The sequence below is a fragment of the Crocuta crocuta genome, unplaced genomic scaffold (assembly GCF_008692635.1).
Source record: "Crocuta crocuta isolate KB4526 unplaced genomic scaffold, BGI_CrCroc_1.0 scaffold181, whole genome shotgun sequence".
NCBI classification, from domain to species: Eukaryota; Metazoa; Chordata; class Mammalia; order Carnivora; family Hyaenidae; genus Crocuta; species Crocuta crocuta.
Window position 1 is genome coordinate 1,644,867 of NW_027527952.1, and position 20,069 is coordinate 1,664,935.

General features: G+C 37.0%; 1 protein-coding gene across 3 annotated transcripts in view; it reads right to left on the reverse strand.

The window, feature by feature from the left end:
- ARL15 (ARF like GTPase 15) overlaps nt 1-20,069 on the reverse strand; it is a 401,299-nt gene that overhangs the window by 229,624 nt on the left and 151,606 nt on the right. For all 3 annotated transcript variants that reach the window (XM_077752508.1, XM_077752509.1, XM_077752510.1), the window contains exon 3: nt 13,069-13,128. In XM_077752508.1, the coding sequence (XP_077608634.1) occupies nt 13,069-13,128 (60 nt within the window). The remainder of the gene's footprint in view (nt 1-13,068; nt 13,129-20,069) is intronic.

The following is a 20,069-nucleotide window of genomic DNA, read 5'->3' on the forward strand; positions in this document are numbered from 1 at the left end:
GTGAGCGCGGGGGGGGGGGGGGGGGGGCGGGAGGAGGGCAGAGATGGAGAGAGAAAGAGAATCCCAAGCAGGCTCCACTCTCTGTGCTGAGCCCGACAGGATCTCATAACCATGAAATCATGACCTGAGCCAAAACCAAGGGTCAGACACTTAACCGACTGAGCCACCCAGGCACCCCCTCACAACCCTTTAAATCCCTCCACTCCACCCCTCCCCAGCCTCCTGTCCCTATCCCTCAGGGAATCCCTGAAATACTTTGTTACTAGGTATCAGTTTGCATTTTCTAGTACTTTCTAAGTGGAATAAAAATTTATCCGAGTATGGGAATACCACCTTACACATTCCATTTTGTCTAGCTTCTTTTGCTCAGCAGAATTACTTTGAGATTCATCCATGTTATGGTATGTACCTATAGTTCATTCTTTACTGCCAGATACGATTTCCTTATATGGATATGCCACATCTGTTTATCCACTCACCAACTGATGACATGTGAGTTGTTACCAGTTTTAAATATAAAGTTGCTATGAGCACTTACATAGAGGATTTTGTGTAAACATAATTTTCATGTCTCCTAAGAGTGGAATGGCTTGATCCTAACACTGGCAGTCCTTTAAGGTAAATGCAAACCAAACTTTTTTTCAAAGTGGTTGTACCACTATAGGTTTCTACCAGCAGTAAATGAAAATTCTAGTTTCCATTCTTTCCAGAACACTTGATATATTCAGGCTTTTAAATTTTAGACATTTTAATATGCATGTCATGGTTTAATTTGTATTTCCCTAATGTCTAATAAAGGCCTCTTTTACATGAGCCTATTTGCCTTCTTTATATCTTCTTTTATAAAGAATATATTCAAAGTTTTTGCCCATTTTTGGAATGTTTATTTTCTTGTTACTGAGTGTTCTTTATATATTTTGGATACAAATTCCTTATCAGACACAGGATTTCCAAATAATGTTTAGCTAGCCAACAGGCAGTCTTCTCATTCTCTAGCAAAGCCTTTCAAAAAGCAAAAGTAGGGGCACCTGGGTGGCTTAGTCGGTTAAGCATCCGACTTTCGCTTAGGTCATGATCTCGCAGTTCGTGGGTTCGAGCCCCATGTCGGGCTCTGTGCTGGCTGCCAGCTCAGAGCCTGGAGCCTGTTTCAGTCTGTGACTCCCTCTCTCTCTGACCCTCCCCTGCTCACGCTGTCTCTCTCTCTCTCCTAGAAATAAATAAAACATTAAAAAAAAATTTTTTTAATTAAAAAAAATAAAAAAAACAAAAAGCAAAAGTACTATGAAATTCAACATACCAGTTTTCCTTCTAGGATATTTTGTGTGTCTTATCTAAGAAATCTTTGTGTAACCCAAGGTCACAAAAATTGTCTAAGTTTTCTTGTAGGAGTTTTATAGTTTTAGGTTTTATATTTAGGTCTAGGATCCATTTTGATTTTTATACAGGGTATAATGTTAGGGTACTTTTTTCCTTTTAAAAATTTTCTTTAAATTCAAATTAGTTAACATACAGTATTGGTTTCAGGAGTAGAGCCCAGTGTTTCACCATTTACATCTAACACCCAGTGCTCATCCCAACAAGTGCCCTCTTTAATGCCCATCCCCCATTTAGCCCATCCCCCATACTCCTCCCCTCTAGCAAACCTCCGTTTATTCTCTGTATTTAAAAGTCTCTTATGGTTTGCCTCCCTCTTTTTATCTTATCTTCCCTTCCCCTATGTTCATCTGTTGTGTTCCTTAAATTCCACCTGAGTGAAATTTTAGGATATTGGTCTCTGACTTAATTTCACTTATCATAATACACTCTACTTCCATCCACATTGTTGCAAATGGTAAGACTTCATTCTTTCTGACTGCTGCGAGGTAGTCTGTTGTATATACACACACCACATCTTCTTTATCCATTCATCGGTCGATGGACATTTGGGTTTTTTAGGTTAGGGCACTTTTAAATACTGTTTCATGTGTTCTTATTTTGTCTATTTGCTACTAATTTCTAATTTTACTGGATTTCAGTCAGAAAACATACATAGTTGTGTGTAAATTTTATGTGTATTTTAGAAGAACATGTGTTGTTTTTTTAATGCTTACTTTGAACAAATGCGTGAGCAAGGGGAGAGGCAAAGAAAGAGGAGAGAGAATCTCCAGCAGGCTCCATACTTACTGACAAGGTTCGATCCCACAAACCATGAGATCATGACCTGAGCCTAAATCAAGATTGGGACCCTTAACTGATTGAGCCACCCAGACACCCCAAGAACATGTGTTTTCTACTTAAGTGTGAAATTCTGTAATTATGAATTAGATTAAGACTGTGAATCTGTTGGCTGTTTGTTACATTTTTCTTAGCTTTTGTGTTATAAGGTTCAGAAATAGGTAAAGGTTCAGGTGTAGTCAGTTATCCTAGATCAACATGAAAATCTCTCTCAACGTAAATCAACTTAATGTTCTTTGCTTTGAATTGCATTTCATCTGATTTTTTAAAAAATTTTTAACATTTATTTTTGAGAGAGAGAGACAGACAGAATGTGAGTTGGGGAGGAACAGAGAGGGAGGGAGACACAGAATCTGAGGCAGGCTCCAGGCTCTGAGCTGTCAGCACAGATCATGACTTAGGCCGAAGTCAATGCTTAACCGACTGAACCACCCAGGGAACCCTCGCTTCATGTGATGTTAACATTGCTCCCAGTACTTTCTTTTCAATGGTCTTTTTTAAGGCTATCTTTTCTATCCCTTTATTTTTACCTTGCTGCATTTGTCATTGTTGTTTCAGAAGTGTCTCATAACCGCATATATGTTACAGTCATTGTTTTTTAAACTCATTGTTTTACATTAGGTTTTTTAAACTTAATATAAAAGGAGAATTTATTCACATTTTAAAAATTATTGATGTATACATCTTTTCTGTTTATCATGATTATTTTGCTATTTTTCCATTTTTGCATGTCAAGCGGAACTTATCAAATATCCTTAGCTTTCTATCTTTATGGTGTTTTTAAACTGTATTTCTTAAAATATTCTCATGAACAAAGTTCATACAAGAAAAAACAAAAATTCTACTTGATCTCAGTCAACTCCATTCTAAGAGAATTCTTTTTTATTTTAGCTGAATAAGTAGTTTTCCAGATTGAAAAATGTATTTATGTAGACATCATCCTACTTTCACTGTTTTAGCATTTAAGTGTTTACTCTTAAGTTTTAAAGAAATATATTTAAATTTCAAATTTTCTTTTAATGGGATACCTAGGTGGCTCAGCTGGTTGAGCTCCTGACTTTGGCTCAGGTCATGATCTCACAGTTCATGGGTTTGAGGCCCACTACTGGGCTCAGCCTGGAGCCTACTTCAGATTCTGTATCTCTCTCTCTCTCTCTCTCTCTCTCTCGATCTCTCTCTCTCTCTTTCTAAGAATAAACATTAAAAAAAATTTTTTTTTTTTCTTTTAGAGATGCCTGGGTGGCTCAGTCAGTTAAGCGTCTGACTTCGGCTCAGGTCATGATCACACAGTTCGTGGGTTCGAACCCCGCATCGGGCTCTGTGCTGACAGCTAGCTCAGAGCCTGGAGCCTGTTTCAGATTCTGTATCTCCCTCTCTCTCTCAGAAATAAAACATAAAAAAATTAAAAAAAAACTTTTTCTTTTAATTATGATCTATAATCTAAAGAAAATATACTTTATGATTCTACCTGACTGACATCTCCCATGTTAAAATCAGAATTCACTTCCTTGTGTGTTCCTGTGATTATTACAATTAATGATTTTTTCTTTATAATATGTGTAGATAGAAGCCTTTTCTTGGCCTTGGAAGACTCATTAAATTTAAGCACTTTTTAATATTTGAGGTTTTTCTATTTTGATTATTTTATTCTCTGTAATTTCTCTTTACTCTCTTTTTAGAACTCTTAGAGGGACTTTAGAACTCTATTCCTTCAGTCTTCTCAATTATCTCTCATACTTCCTAAGTCATCCTTTTGCAGAGGATTCTGAGGAAATTCCCTAACTCAATCCTTAGTTTTTTAAAATTTACATCTGAATTGTGTCAAATGACATTTTCATTTTAAATTGTGAAGTCAAATTTTCATTTCCCAAGTTCTGTTGTTGTTGTTGTTTTTTTTTTAAGTAGGCTCAGGCTCCATACTCAATGGAGCTTGAACTCATGACCCTGAGGTGAACTTGGATGCTCTACTGACTGAGCCACCCAGGCGTTCCTGGGTTAGATTCCTTTTCATGAATACAAAACCTGCTGTCTCTGAATGTCTTCTTCTGATCACTCTGTTACCTCTAGGTGTCTCAATACTTTTTCTTCTGACTTTTGATGGGGTAAGCTTTCTTTGATGGTGCTGATTTTCCTCATATTGTGGTGTGCTGTGATTATATGCTTATCTTTTAAGAATTTATGTTTGCCAGATATTTTGTTTACCATTGCCTACTTTCAGTGATTAATAGGGACAGACAAGTGGCTTCTCTCCTGTGTGTGTGGGCTTTCTAACCCACCTGGCAGTCAGTGCATTATTAGGGCACTGTCTTGCCTCTCTGAGTCTAGCACCCACTTCCAAGATTTAGTTTGTGGGTAAACACAGCTGCTACCCGCTACTTAACACAAGGAGAGAAGAAAAATAAAGGCATAGCTCCAAATGTAAAGCCCCAATTAATAACTCCAATAAGCTCTCTGATTATTAATCCTGATGAATTCCCCTTCTATGTTTCCATTGCCCATACCTCAGTCTTTGTCATGCTTTCCTTTCTTCATTGTAGATTAAATCTTTGTTATAGATTTAATTTATAATCATTTTCTGATTTTTTGAAATTTTATAAAATTTTCCAAAGGAGAGAGAATAGACAAAAAAAAAAAAAATCAACCTTCAATGTTCAATCATAAGTACTCCAGATACCTGTATTAAAAAGTTAACTTTATGCAATAAATTCTTTACATTATTACGTCTCACAATGATGCCCTAAAATATCAGTGAATTTCAAGGTTAAAATGAACAAGCATCTTTAATAGAGCTTCTTGACAATACTTTGGACCTTAAGGAATTAAAAGCAACACATTTACAATGGCTCAAAACAAATCTAACCATTTCAAGTTTGTTCAGTTCGAGGGCACAGGTCAGAGAACCAACCTAGTCTGGTAAGTAATGAATAGCTACAAACATATTACGTCTTGAACAACTGTCTAGGTGCTATTTTAATTACAGAAATCTAGTAAAGTTGTTTAATCTTTTCTAATAAATTTCATAAATATCACGGCCAATATTACTCTCCCATCAAAATATCTTAAGAGGGGCACCTGAGTAGCTTAGGTGGTTAAGTGTGCAACTCTTGATTTCGAATTAGGTCATGACCTCACAGTGGTGAGATGGAGTCCTGCATCAGGCTCTGTGCTGAAAGCGTGGAGCCTGCTTGGGACCCTCCCTCTCTCCCTCCCTCATTCTCTCTCTCTCTCTCTCTCTCAAAATAAGTAAAAGAAAACTTAAAAAAAATATATCTGAAGAATCGGGCTCAGGGGCTCCTGTGTGTGCACGTGCAGGGATTATCTAAGTGATTGCATATGATTAGTATTTATTAAGTATTCACTGAAATGAATTCAACAACAAAACAACATTTTGCTTCTGAAGGGTCTAGCCTTACTCTAGTATCTTGGGGCATAACCAGCAATTTTCTCTCCAGCTTGGAGCTACATATATGTTTTATATCACAATATAATAAACTCTTAAGATTATGGTGTGTTTTTCAATTTTTTCATAACATTATAGTCTGGTCCACTAAATACTATAACAAGATTGAGTACAAGATGCAATTCTGATCATACAGAAAGGACAAAGACATCACAGAGGAGAAGTCTAGGAAGAAAACAGATGAATGTCAAGGAATTGACAGTGGACTCAGTTTATTGTTGAAAGAAGATTAGACCAAACCCACTGCCACTTCTATGACTTGTCTTTCTTTCTATGACATCTTGTTTGTCCTTTCTATAGGATCATAACTGCATCTTGCACTAGGTCTTGTTACAGTATTTCCCACACCAGTCTGCAATGCTTCTTGAAGTAAACAGCACAGTGACTTCAAGTCACAGGAACTTGAAGTTAGTATGAGTTGTTATTTCATGGACATATACCTGTCTCACACAACACATACAAACTTTTTGAAATGTCTACTATACCAAAAAAAATAGAGGAAGTCTGGGTTAAATGAAATTAGAAGAAAATAAAGTATGATAATCGTGCATAGTTGTTAAAGATGGGCTCTACGGTCCCTAGGGTCCAAAGTGAAGTAGATAACTATGGGTTTCAAGATAAAAAATAAATAAATAAACTAGTTATATCAAAAGGAGGACGGTTACCAGCATCCTCAGCTGCTAGGAAAGAAAGCAGCCTTGGAAAAGTTAAGAGCCTTGCCCAGTGTCTCATGGCTTATTTGGATAGAGAAAAATACCGGTCCCCTGACTTCCAGTGCTGTTGTTGCAATACCACACTGAAACCAAATACACAATGAAAATGTGTTGCTATTATGGCAACCCCAGGGAGAAACAGAAATATCTACTATCTTGTGAGGGTTAAGAAGCTAAGAACCCAACACAAATGTTCTGCGAGGAAGTTTGGTAGAGTTGGAAGATATAAAATGACCTGACTGCCCCTGAATAGGAATCAATGGGGAGGCAGCAACCTCAGTGGCATGTGAGATCCCTATTCTCAAAAGGCCAGAAACTAGTTTCTTGAACACTGTATTGATGTGTACCTATCTGTGTATCTTTCTAGTCTTAGAAGAGTGGATTGTTAAGTACTATACTAAACTAGGACTAGGAAGGCAAATTTAAAAAAAGTTCCTAGGGCACTTCTCCAGAAGAAAACAGAAATTAAGGTCAGGTCTACATCAGCCAGTAACGGACTTCTGGGCCCCCAGATTCATTTATTTGGCTCTGCTGACTGTTTGGCTCAGTTTTCCCTTAGCAAGTGTAAAAAACGCTTGAACACCACCACCCTGGGATCCTGTTCAACCAATTCAGATAGCTGTGGCCTTTCAACTCCCATCCAAGTGACTTGGCTTTATACCAATATCATTTCCCCTAGTAGAGCCTAAGCCTCAGTGAGAAAGTACACAGCTCAGAGAGCCAGGAGTTAACTGGCTGTCCCCATTCCAGAAAGGCCTGGTTCTTTTCCTAGATAAGGAAACAATACTATATCAAGAAGTTTCGATCATTCACTATTACATATGACACTGGAACCGCCACTATAAAAACAGAATTAGTGGAAATACTGCTGTCTATCTTAAAGCATCCCTCGAGGGGCTTTAGGCAACTGAACTTTTCTTTTCCAGCCCAATCCCTTGGGAAATAAGTAGTGATGATTTATTGAAACTTACATTTTGCAGATAAGAAAACAACAACAAGAAGTTCAAATGCATAGAGAGACAGAGTGTCTTGAAGCTGAATCCCATTTCTTCCCTGTAATTCTACAACAGACAGGGAATTTGCATACTTAGTTGAGTGCAGCTGACTAGAATTTAGCTTACAGCATGATCACAAGGTATGCTATGGACCTGGCCTTCCACCGACCCCCACTTTGTGCTGTCATGTGCCAGGATCATGGTTTCTTGCCACCTCTTCCAGAAAAATCTTTGTTTGGAGACGTCTAAAAGAGTTTTTGAATGGCAAGTTGTTCTCTCCTATAGCAGCAAGAAATCTTTGAACTCCACTTGTTCCTTAAAGCAATGTGGCCATAATAAGCTCTTCAAGTCTACCTATACTGTTCATACAGTCTTGATTCCTCCTCTACTGGATAGTAGAGGCAGTGACATTAAATTCATAGAGATTTAGCTATGATTTGTTCTAAAAAGGAGGTGGTAGTGAAGATATGGAGGTAATAATCATAATACACCTAAGGCTGTGAGAACACATCAAATAAGAATTAGAGAGCTGTTCTTGTTCTTCCTTCTGAAATAAGTTTTAATATATAAGACTCTGAAGGAAGAAAGCTTTATTTTGGTGAAAGACATCAAATGGCCTGGGTACAGAAAGCAGAAATTCAAAGAAGCAGGCAGCAGTGCCCTCTGGGTTGCCTGTCAAGAAATCCGTACAGTGTCTGGCGAAATTAAGAAATGCACACAACCTGGACAGATTAACAGCACCCAAAGATAACTAGCAGGATACATAGCAGGATACAAAGAACCAGCACCTTTCTCTATGAGGAGGCGGTGTATTCCTTCAGGCAAACAAAGAAACAGGACAGAGTCAACATCTGTTTCATATAACAGCTTGGCTGCTGAAAGAAGCAACCTTTTAAAAAATGGCTTAGCTGACAATCCTCAAAAATCAATCACCACTGCATGGGCTGAAGTAAATGGGTAAATGAACACAACTTGCACTGTTCCACACTACCCTCACCACTTCCTGAAAAAGGAAAGTCATCTCATTTTTAGAGGGAGAAAAAGAAAGTGCAAACAAAAACCTTCATGAACTTTCCTTCTGATTGACAAGTAGCGGCCAATACTGAGGCATACAAGACAGCTCACTGCTTTTTAGCTTTCGTCTTTTCCAGTATCAACTGGGAAGACAAGACTGCCAAACAGTTTACAGGGTGGGGAAGCAAGGCAGACAGAACTCATTAGAATATCAGAGGAAGAAAACAAGGCATTTGACAAGGCCAATCGTTGTTACAGAATGCAGTTAGGGAAAGCAAAAGGAGTATTAAGAGGTCTGGATCCTTATCAATAAATGGTAACAAGTCAAACGTGTTAAGAAATGAAATTGTCCTCTCTGGGTCCTATCAATTTGCAAATGAAATTTCAAAACCAAGAGAAAAACCTCTATGAATGCCTAAAAGCCTGTAGATTTCAGGACTGGAAATGTCTAAAATGAAAACTTACCAGAGCTACGTGTAAGGTTGCTGCAATGGGGCTGGTGCTTCCCATTCAGCTAAATGCAGGATGCTTCATTTACCTTAGTAATGTGGTTTAGATACACAAGCCAAACAGAATGGAAGCAACTCAGAGGCATTGGGATAGAAGAGATTTTGCAGGTGGAAACTGAAAACAGAGAAAATGAAGGATAAGGTAGATGGGACAAAAACATCTAATATTAACACGTGTGCACTGCCAAAAAATACGCTAGGCAGCTAACCAAAAGATTCCAAGGAGGTCCCTTCCCTGTGACTTTTCAGTTTAAACAGGTGTAACAAAATGAAGAACAAGATCATCTCGTCCACGAGGGAGAGAAGCATGACCGCAAAGAGAAAAAGCAATCAATATGTAATTTGGGCGATTTCTAGAGACCGTGGGGGAAAGGTTTTATTGAAAGGTGTTTTGGGGGGGGGGCTGGAGGGGCAACGGTATAATTATGATGTAAATCTTCCAAAAATGTTAGCTATGGGCCAGGCAATCTCTAAGTACTTGACCTATGTTAATTTAGTCCTCACAACGATCATATAATGCAGGAACTATTAGTACTACATTTTACAGATACAGAAACCAAGATACAGGAAAACAGACTTGCCTAGAATCATATAGAGTGGCTGGGCTTCCTCTACTAGGAATAAGGGAAATTCGTTCAAAGGTGCAGCTTTCTGTCAATTGAGGATCCTGTTAGGTGTCTTGCACAACTACCAGAATAATATTTATCACAAGACAAGCAGGGTAATTAATTAAAACTAAAAAAGGATTTAGGTTAGTTTCAACAAAAGCTTCCCAAATGGAAGAATTTTCAAGAAGAACAAATCCACTAAGTAATACTACAGAATGGCCTTTGTAGAGATCGGAAGAGCTCTTCTGGATGGCATTTAAAATCCCTGCAAGTACTGAAGGGATTTACCTAGAAAGTTCCAGGCCTGTAAGTAGGAATATTTGGCTTTAATCAAGGAGAGAAGTATACCAGAGACTCCCCTTGTGTCTATTAGCTGTCTATGCAAGGACTGTGCTTGTCTTGATGCTATAACCACCAGTCTCTAGAACTCAGCCTGGACATACAAGTACTTGATAAATAGTTGTTGAATACATGAACTAAAAAGAATAAAAGAATATGAAGATGATGGATTTGTGGAAGACTCTAGATAGATTGGAAAGACTGATTCAGAAGTGAGTCCTGAAGAGATCAAGATGCAAGCAGGACTACAGCACTGGAGTCAGAACCTTGAGTGAACAAGAGCTCGACTGAAGAGAGTCAGAGACAGAAAATGAATGATGAAAAGCAGCTGCAATTTCAAATATTTATTTTCATGAAATGTCTCCACAACCCCAAATCAGGAATTTCTTGAAGATGGGGAGGGGGTGTATTTTAAATATCTTTTATTCTCAGCTCCTAGAATCAGGCTTGATATACAACTGTGCTAGAATGATTGCGTGAATGGTAGGAAAAGACCACATGAGAAAAATGTAGGTGAATGAGAATTTTAAGAATTTTTTTGAGTTTATATATTTTTTAAATTCAAATGTTAGTTAATATACAGTGCAATATTGGTTTCAGAAGTAGAATTCAGTTAGGTGAAAGATTTAGGAAACACCCTCAGAAAAGAGAAAACTGATGAGAACAGAGAACTATGTATGTGTTTTACATATAAATTATATATATGCATATACACAGACATCTATCAGTTGTGAAATGAAGTTTCACTTAACTCCCCCGGTCATTGTTATTTCATTTCATACCATTTCTGCTTAATAGATAAGGAGCCCAAGTTCATGACTCTTCTTATTTTGAAGAGGTAAGAAATTCAACTTAAGTCTGAGAATGGGGGTGATGTGAGTTGGCAGGGAGGAGCAGGGCCATGCCAACCTCTTGAAATAACCCCCCAGTAAGCAGAACTACCTGAGCATTCCACACACCAGCGATGTCGCGGCACTCGGGATTGCGGTCTTTACATCTATCTTCTTGAGTGTATCCCTTGATTAACAACCTGATCCAACTGCTGAGAAATCCTCTATTGGTACATAAAGGTTTGGTATCTTCACACATTAAATCCTGAAACACTCCCACTCTTTCCTCCTAAACTTAGAAATTTTCAGGCAAGCAACCTGATTTCAGTTGGTCACAAGTCTCCATAAATGCCACATATATACCTCATATTGGGATGAGCTGCTTACTACAGAAGAGATACTGTAAATCCTAGGAAAACTACATTCTTCCCATGTAGTTTGCTTTTCCTACATTCTTGGGTGAGACACAGCCTAGGGCCCAGTCCTTTTCCAGGCAGAGTGGGCCCTCAAAGACATATTTGTTAAATAAAGCACTTAGTGAACGCACCATCAAACTCCCTCCATAGTTTGCCTCTGAGCATTCAATACATGATACAAATTAGATTCTACTCAGAAAATCACCTTCTTGAGACAGCCTCTCAACTGAAAATAGGACTATTGAAATTAAGGGGGTAGATTATCATATGCCAAACACCATATAATCATTAGCCTGAAACTTACATACTTGTCCCAAACTTGAAAACTTTATCTTTTACCTACATCTCAAGTCATCACAGAAGAGGTAAAAACTAAAATGTTATCACCAAACTCTATGGTACCCTCTCCATTGCCATGTCCATTACTGCAACTGTCAGTGCAGCTCCTCCCTGCCCTCCACTCTAGTAAAATCAAACCATGCGTGGGAAGAGACAGACTCCCACCTTACAAACTCCCCGTCCTTGAATTCTTCTCTCATCATACTGAATTTCAATCTCACAGTGGCACAGAATCAGGGCTACAAAAATTCCCTGAAGTGTTCACTTCAATTGTCTAGACACATTCACTATTTGCATCATCCAACTAACATTTATAATAAATAGCTTATCAATTAATCAGCAGTTTCTTACACCTGGAGGGGGTTCAATAAAAGTTCTCTGTCTGGCCTAGTCATAAAATCCTAACTATGTGTCAGCTACATTTAAAACCAACAGAATTCTCAAACCATACATTTTGATTCCGTGGACTTTTACAATATGTTCTCTAATACCATGATCACTGAGAAGCAGTTACTAGACACCACAAAGTAATATCAAAATATTCAACCTAAAAGAGCAGTCTTTGGAAAATTTTTACATAGAAAAATGTCTCCATTACAGGAACACTCATGTTTTATAATTTCTGTAGTCTAAATGACAAAACCAAATGCCTTAAAGGAAAACCAGAATTTATCAACCATGATTGATTTGAATATTGATGCTATAAAAATTAAAGGTAGCTATAAAACAGACGGACAGAAGTAAACTTGTCCTAGATACAGCTTTCTAAAACATCTGAGAAGATCCACTAATACATTAAGAGATAAAAATAAGAAGCCATTAAACACTATTAAAATAGCATAAAGTTTGTGTTTCAATGCATCAAGTTAAAAGTAAATCAGTTAGAATGAACTTAGAAAAAAGTGAGGGGGGGCAAGGTCAATATCACAAAGTGATTAAAGAGATGGAAGAGAACTTTCTTCTAAGTCATTAAACTCACCAATATGATACTTAACTTCAGAGCACTTACCATTTTCCTGTGCCATTAGAGAATTTAGTAGGTTCACTGAATTGACTGATTTCTTTGTTAACCTATTTACATGGGTTAAGACCCTGACTGACATAAAACACAATAAAAAAAAATCCCAGACAGAGAGTGTAATGAAAGACTGAGTGATGTATAGTTTGGGGTACAGCCTATCCAATAAATGTGCCCGACCAGCAAAGAACCCACTGGCAAAGATTTATTATCAGAACAAATACATTCTAAAAAGATCTAATACAATAAAACCTGCAGTAGGAATACAAACTACTCTAAAACACAGTTCTTCACCCTGCATAATGTACGGCGTGTCTATTACATTAAAACACTCTTCATACTTCTGAATCAGGAATAAATTTTTTGAACAAGTGAAACTGAAGAGTATATAGCATATGAGATAGAATAGTATGGTTCTCAAATTAGAAAAAAAGTTTATTACTTAGAATTCTTTGACAACCTTTAATATACATATAAAGAAATATCTCTATTACCAAGGTAAAAGGCAAAAATAAATCACTTACTAGAATAATAATGTTTTAACTACATGTAACATCAATATCAAATTAGTACAGGCTTAAGCCAGGCATAGAAAGGATTTTAAATGTTATACCTCCAAGTTCCTTTACATTCAAGATGGCATTCTGGAATGGCACTGCTTTTATACTGAAACCTAAAATTAGAAAACGAAAACAAAAAAAGGAATTAGCAACTTAACTTACAATTCCAGATAAACTGATGACACAGTATCCTCTTCAAATTTTCAAAATATAGTTGTGTATTGTAGTGAAATAAAACTTTTTCTTCACAATACTACCCTATTTTTAAATATATTACATCACTTGTAAATTTTATCAATTATAATAAAGACATTTGGAAGTGCAGAGAAACTTCAAAGAAATATTGGATCTACTGGGACCTTTGCATCTAATTCCTAAATTTTCTCTCATATATAACTCAGCAACTCTACAGATGAAGGTACCTAAATTATAACCATCTTATATTAGAATTACATAGTATTTATGTCAGAGTTTTAATACATGGTTAATAGTATGTAAATATTTTTCTTAAAAGTGCAGTTGTAATCATCTATGCATAGGTAACTATTTTATAATACATGCAATAAACGATTTCTATTAAAATCTATTCAGAATATAAATTTTTTATTATTTAGGACCTATCATCAATCAAGTCATGATTGACTTCAACATATTTGGTTCACAGGTTTAAGTATATAAGCTTATCAGGTGCAACATATATATACACGTATGCACATACCCCAACAAATACACTTATTTCTGACAGGATCCATAAGAAACAAACTAGTGATGATTCTTGAGGCAACTGGAAATCAAGAAGTCTTAAATAGAAGATTCTTTTCTTTCATTTGAATGTTTTGCTATGTACAAGTACTTTTGCAAATCAAAGTTCTACTAATTTTTAAAAGTTAACCTATTCAGTAATTTCTAACCACCCAATTAATCTAAGGTTTTAAACATTAGTATGGGCAGTTATAAATCATCATTCCTTTTCAAGAAATTAGAGTAAAAGATATAAAAATACTTCTCAAGTTATAAAGTTATGACAGGTACCTGAATAGGTAAAAAAATATACAGTGTGATATACATAAGAACAATTCCTTTACATGGTTTTGCTTTACTCTTTAAAAATGAAAGTCAATATGTACCTTTTTATATTCTACCCTATTAATACCACTGTTTTGTTATATGTTGTCCTAGCACTTTCAAATTTTATATAGTATCTTTCACCTTAGGCAAGGAGTATCAATTAATGGTTAAGAAATAACTTTGGAGTCTGAAGAAACTAGGTTTAAGTAAGTGAACTGTGGGCAACCTACTACTTTCATCATCTCTCAAATGGGAATGATAGCATCTACCTCATGGAGTTGTTACAAAATGATACAATGTATTATCTTTATCACAGTACCTGATATAAATAAGCATACAACATATGACTGCTATAATTCTATATCAAACGATTCTGTATTGATGATTTAATCACTAGCTGTGCATACCTTCTGAATATATTATAGACTTTAAGAGAAATCCTGGGGGCTTATTTATTAATCTAAATAGTTAGTTGGAGCTACAGATATTACCACTGAATGAAAAGAACCCTGTTTGAGTGACAGAAGTAGACACTAGTTGAAGTTTGTTGTATAGAATGTAAATGTTCATTGGGCCCTCTAACAATCTTCTAAAACATACCCTCCTGTATGGGGTTTTATGCAGATTGACACAGTCACCACAGTTTTATGGTTAATGGTGCATGTAGTTACTGAATCTTAGTAAAATAGCAGAAGGAATGAGGAGGCAGCCCCATGTGGCTGAAGCACCGGAATGTACCTGGGCCTGCAGAAAAGCCTCTCCAGGTGTCTGGCCTCTGGGAAATTAAGGAAAGTCAGTGCCAATCACAATATTCCTGCTGGCACTGAGAATCTGCCTGCAGGAGACTTGGATGTTTGAATGTATCTACCTACCTACCTCACGGGGGTGTCATATGGATTAAAAGGCAATGATTGTGAAATCCTGAAAATGAAAAGCTCTATGCAAATGCTCAACAGTCTATTACTGGTTATGTTCAGGACAACTCAAGTGAGAATTTTCCAGAGAAAGGAGACAGGCCCCAACTTTGAAAAAGACACAGTTATGGAACAGACCAGCCATGTTTAATTTGCTTTGATTCTTTAAAGCTGACAATAGGCAGGTACCCCAGGAAAGGAACAGCCTTCCAGAAATTGCTGCAATCATATGCAAAACACAGCTTTGGAAATTTATAATCCAACAGGCAGATTATATCATTGTTACCATCTTTAATCCTCACACAGACATAATAAATTGACTGCAAAAAAAGGCCTCAAATGTTCACGCTAAGCAAAGTAACCTAGCAATGTTATTTATAGGCATATAAATGTTTCTGCAGAATACTCATAAATGTTTTCTCTCCAAATAAAACATATGTGGCTAGATCTATACTGCAAAGGTATATGTACTCTTCCATTTTACTGCCTTCATATTTTTACAGTATGACTGTAGTAATGTTTAGAGGACAAAGCCTACGTAATCAGTCTAGAAAATAAGAAAAATGTACTATGCATGGAAGAAACCATTTTTAAAAATTTTAGTCATTCTACACATTTGCAAGGATTAAAAAAAATTAAATTTAAAGCCAGGTTTTCAGCTCAACCAGAAGGGCAATCAATAAGGGTGACTATAAGATCAACTCTATTTTATTCTTTTACACGGGGTTGGATGAGTTTAGGGTGGGGTGGTGGAGGGAGGAGATAGATGGTAATATTTAGTAGAGATATAGAGGTCAAAACATCAAAATGCCTTTTTCAAAGGTTGCTTTGAGGAATAAAAATGGCCAGATAACATGGGCCCCAAAGACAGAATGTCTGGGTTCCAATTCTGGCTCTACTATTATTAACTGAGCAAGTTATTTAATGTCTCTGTGCCTCAATTTCCTTGTCTATAAGTGAGAACAGAAAGCACCCAGGGCTCTCAAGTGTTTAGTAAATAAAAATTCAGAATACTAATGGTCACCAACTGACTACTGAGGCTTTGAATTCCTCCCAGTCAAAATCACATGCGGTCTTAAGGTCTGATATACTATGGAAGTGTTGGTAAAATAAAAGTTGTAGTAGCAATTGAAAACATTTGAGTACTTCTACAGACTAAGTATCTGGAGTCTTCCATAAGCACTTCCTTTTCCTCTCTCCTAATCCTAATCTACAAAGCCTGTCAATTCCATCCGTAAAATAGTTCTCAAGTATGTCCACTTCTTTCCATAACTGGCCAACTCGCCGCCTCCACCGTGACCACCTGGACAACTTCGAGAAGGGCCTCCTAACTCAACTGTTTGTGTCCATTACTGGCCTGCTCAGTTGCCTCCACACAGTAGGAGAAGTGATCATCCTGAAATCCACATCTGTTCACATCAATCCCCTGGTTAAACCCTTTGGACAGCTTCTCACTACTCATGATACAGTTATACAGTTCAAAACACCTACAATCTGACTCCTCTTCCCTTTTCCAAGCTTATTTTGTACCATTCTCCCCCTCATCTTAAGTCTTCGGTTCCCCTCATGTCCCTTCCAACTCAGGACCTTTGCACATATTGCTCCATTAGTGTTCCTTGGTGCCCTGGGAAATTCTTTATCCTTCAGGTTCGGTTTTAACGTTACCTCATCAAGCAAGCTTTCTACGTTGATTCTGGGAGATTCAGGTTTTTCTAGCATGCAGTTCTTCTATGTAATTTTCAGTTACGATTACTTATCAGTTGTTTTAGGTCTGTTCCCCAATTAGACTGCTAGAATCCATGATGAATAAACAGTGCATATACCCTGTATGCCAGTGAGAGGCACATAAGACGATCTCAGTATTTCTTTAAAGATCTATGCTAAGGGTTTATATTTATTTCCCAATTTAATTGTCACAACAATCCTAGTATCAGTACTACTATCCCAAGAAGCAAGTGAGCCAAGAAGTAGGTAGCCAAGAGTCCTAAGTGCTATATCCAAAACTAACACGGGGCTTGCCACCAAAGCCCTATACCTCCTCTGTATACCAACAACTTGATCAAGTCACAGTATTCTGTCCAATTTTGAACTAAATACTGGTGACGCTGATTGTAAAATTACACACATGACCAATAAATCCACTATCTGGCCTATTTATAAATGATGCAATATATAAGCGTTCTCAGTTCCATACATTGCCTTGTTGATGGAATGAAAACAGCCTGCGTTCAGAAAGTAATTTCTTTATGGGCATTATTAATAAAAACAGGAGCTTAGGAGGGGAGAAAAAATGTCCAACTGACTCAGCCATGACTCTAGGCTGGATCACTGTTATTTCTCCTCAAAGTGGGCATCCTCCAATGGCCTCCCAGGTAGCCAGTGCGCTGATGGGACAAGAGCATGGTCCTAGAGGTCGTAGTCACAGCTCTTAGACTCACCAGCCACTTGTTTTTCTTGACCTTAGATTCCTCATCTGCAAAATGAGTGTGGACTAGCTTAGCTCTTTAAAGTTTCTTCTAGCATTAGGATTTCATTATTTATGTTCAACAAGAAAGAGGAAATAACAGTAATAACTGAGTCAATCATCAATGGCCTCTCGTATTTGGCTGAAGGCCTCATGGGCAGGTATCCCCAGACCCCACTCAAACAAGATGATGGCTGAAGCCTAAGTTACATGGTCATTTTTTCCTGGCTGATCTAAGCTCCATTAGTAAGACTGAAACCTCCCCTAAGATTTAACCCCACAAATTTTAATAAATATACGACTTAGTCACTCTTTGGGGAAATAATTGTTTGCATAGGCTTTCAGTTTTTGTCTTTTAGCCCTTAAATTCAGCAAGACCCGTGATACAAGGGAGATGGATGTGAATTTTTTTTTTTTTTTAAACACAGGGAAAGCATTCCTGGAATTGTAACAAAATTAGTTTTGGGAGTGAGGCTTGTCTATTTTTATTCATCGTGTGGAACACTTGAGTATCTTACTTGGACCTACAGACTAACTCTCCCCCTCACCCCTCTAACACACAAGTCTGCACACATGTACATGGATACTTTGTGTGTACTTTTGAAATCCCTGGGTCACTTTAACAACTGCTGAAGGGAAATCTGGTGGCCTTGACCTAGACCCAGAGCATGATTTATGCCGTCATAATTTTGTGGTGTTTGGACAATTCTTCTGGTTTACTCTAGTAGAATTCTCCTAAATAGGATTTCAATATCCTAAAAGTAAATTTAATCCATGGGCATTTATAAAACAATCCTTTAGCAGATACCTAAAGGATTTTTAACTTTTTGGACTTTTTAACTTTTCTTGTTGACTTAACACATATGCAAGTGAATACTAAAGTTTCTACAATAACTCAAATTTTCATGAATGTTTTCTGTATTTCTTTCCAATTAGCATGATCTTTTTCTATTTTAACTGAATGGCATACCACTTGACTATTTTCCAAGTGAAGTAATAAATATCCTTAAAAGGATTCTTCCACCTTTTTCAATTCCAAGTGCTGAATTTTCTCCAGGTTACATCAATATATTCTCCTAAGCCTTTAGACTCCATTCTTCTAGTTTCAGAAGGAGAAAAAAAAGGGAAGGGGGAGCACTTGTGTAATCCATAGGTTAACAATCCTTTTATCAGCAAATTCCTTGTGCCTCTCCAGTCAAAGAATTCACTTGGGATAGAGCTCACTTTTGTTGCTCTACCAAGGTGCAAGCCTTCCAATTTTTCTTTCTTTATCCATAGGACCCACTCTCTGGAGGACTTCTTGGCCCTTTAAGTTTTGACAATTTAAATTTCTTCTAAAAATTATGTCAAAGGTAAAAGATTGCTGAAGTTAACAATCCAATAAAGTTTGGACTCCCTCTCCTTCTGAAGAAAAGGCAAACATTCTTGTCTTGCTAAAATTGGATAGACTTACCTTTCTTGTGATGCTTTTATTTTAAGAAACAAATTTTCAAGGTAGATTTTCTTTTCAGTTGTTCCCCACTCTTCCAGTAACTATTTTACTTTTAATTGGCTTGATGTCAAAACATTATAAAGAAATAATTTCAAGAACAAAATTTCACATATATTTAGCCATATCAAAGCACACTTATATTGACGTGTTCTTTTCCCATTTTTCACTTACAGGCACACTTTATTTTTTATTTTTATTTATTTTAAAATATTTATTTAGTTGGCAAGACAGCACAAGTGGAGGACGGACCAAGACACACACACACACGCACGCACGTACANTATTTATTTTATTATTTTTTTTAATGTTTTATTTATTTCTAGGAGAGAGAGAGAGAGACAGCATGAGCAGGGGAGGGTCAGAGAGAGGGAGTCACAGACTCTGAAACAGGCTCCAGGCTCTGAGCTGGCAGTCAGCACAGAGCCCAACGCGGGGCTCGAACCCACGAACGGCGAGATAACGACCTAAGCGAAAGTTGGATGCTAACCGACTAAGCCACCCAGGCGCCCCTTAAATTATTTTAAAGTTTTAAGTTACACAAATGTTACAAGGATCACATTGCACATATAGCTTCTTTGAAATTATGTGCTTAAAATAAATTCTCAGTGGCACAATTATTAGGTCAAAAAATGTGAGTATTTTGATAACACTTATGCGATTAACTGCTTTCCAAGAAAAGGGACAAAGTCAATCGTACCATCAGTGATGCATGCTGCCACAATCTTAACAAACATTGGGTCTTATCATAAACAAACAATTTTGGTAAATTTAAGTATAAAGTTAACATTTTTCTTATTCTTTAGTAAAACTGAACTTATGGCAAAGTTGAATTTTTCCCGTTTATTTCTTTGCCATTCTTTTCATAAATCATCTTCTTTATGGACTATCGACTGGATTCTAGTTAGTATTTCTTTAAATGGGACAGCCATAAACTCTGTAATACCTGTTACAAGTATTTCTCAACACTCTTGTTTTCTTCTTACATTTGTCTTATTTAGTTTTCCAATTATTCTAAAGGTTCACAGTTAAGGCCCATGGTCTTTTCAAGTTCTTCTCATTAGCTTCCAGCAGCTATTCTCTGATCTTCCACATTAAATGTTCACATGCATGTATGGC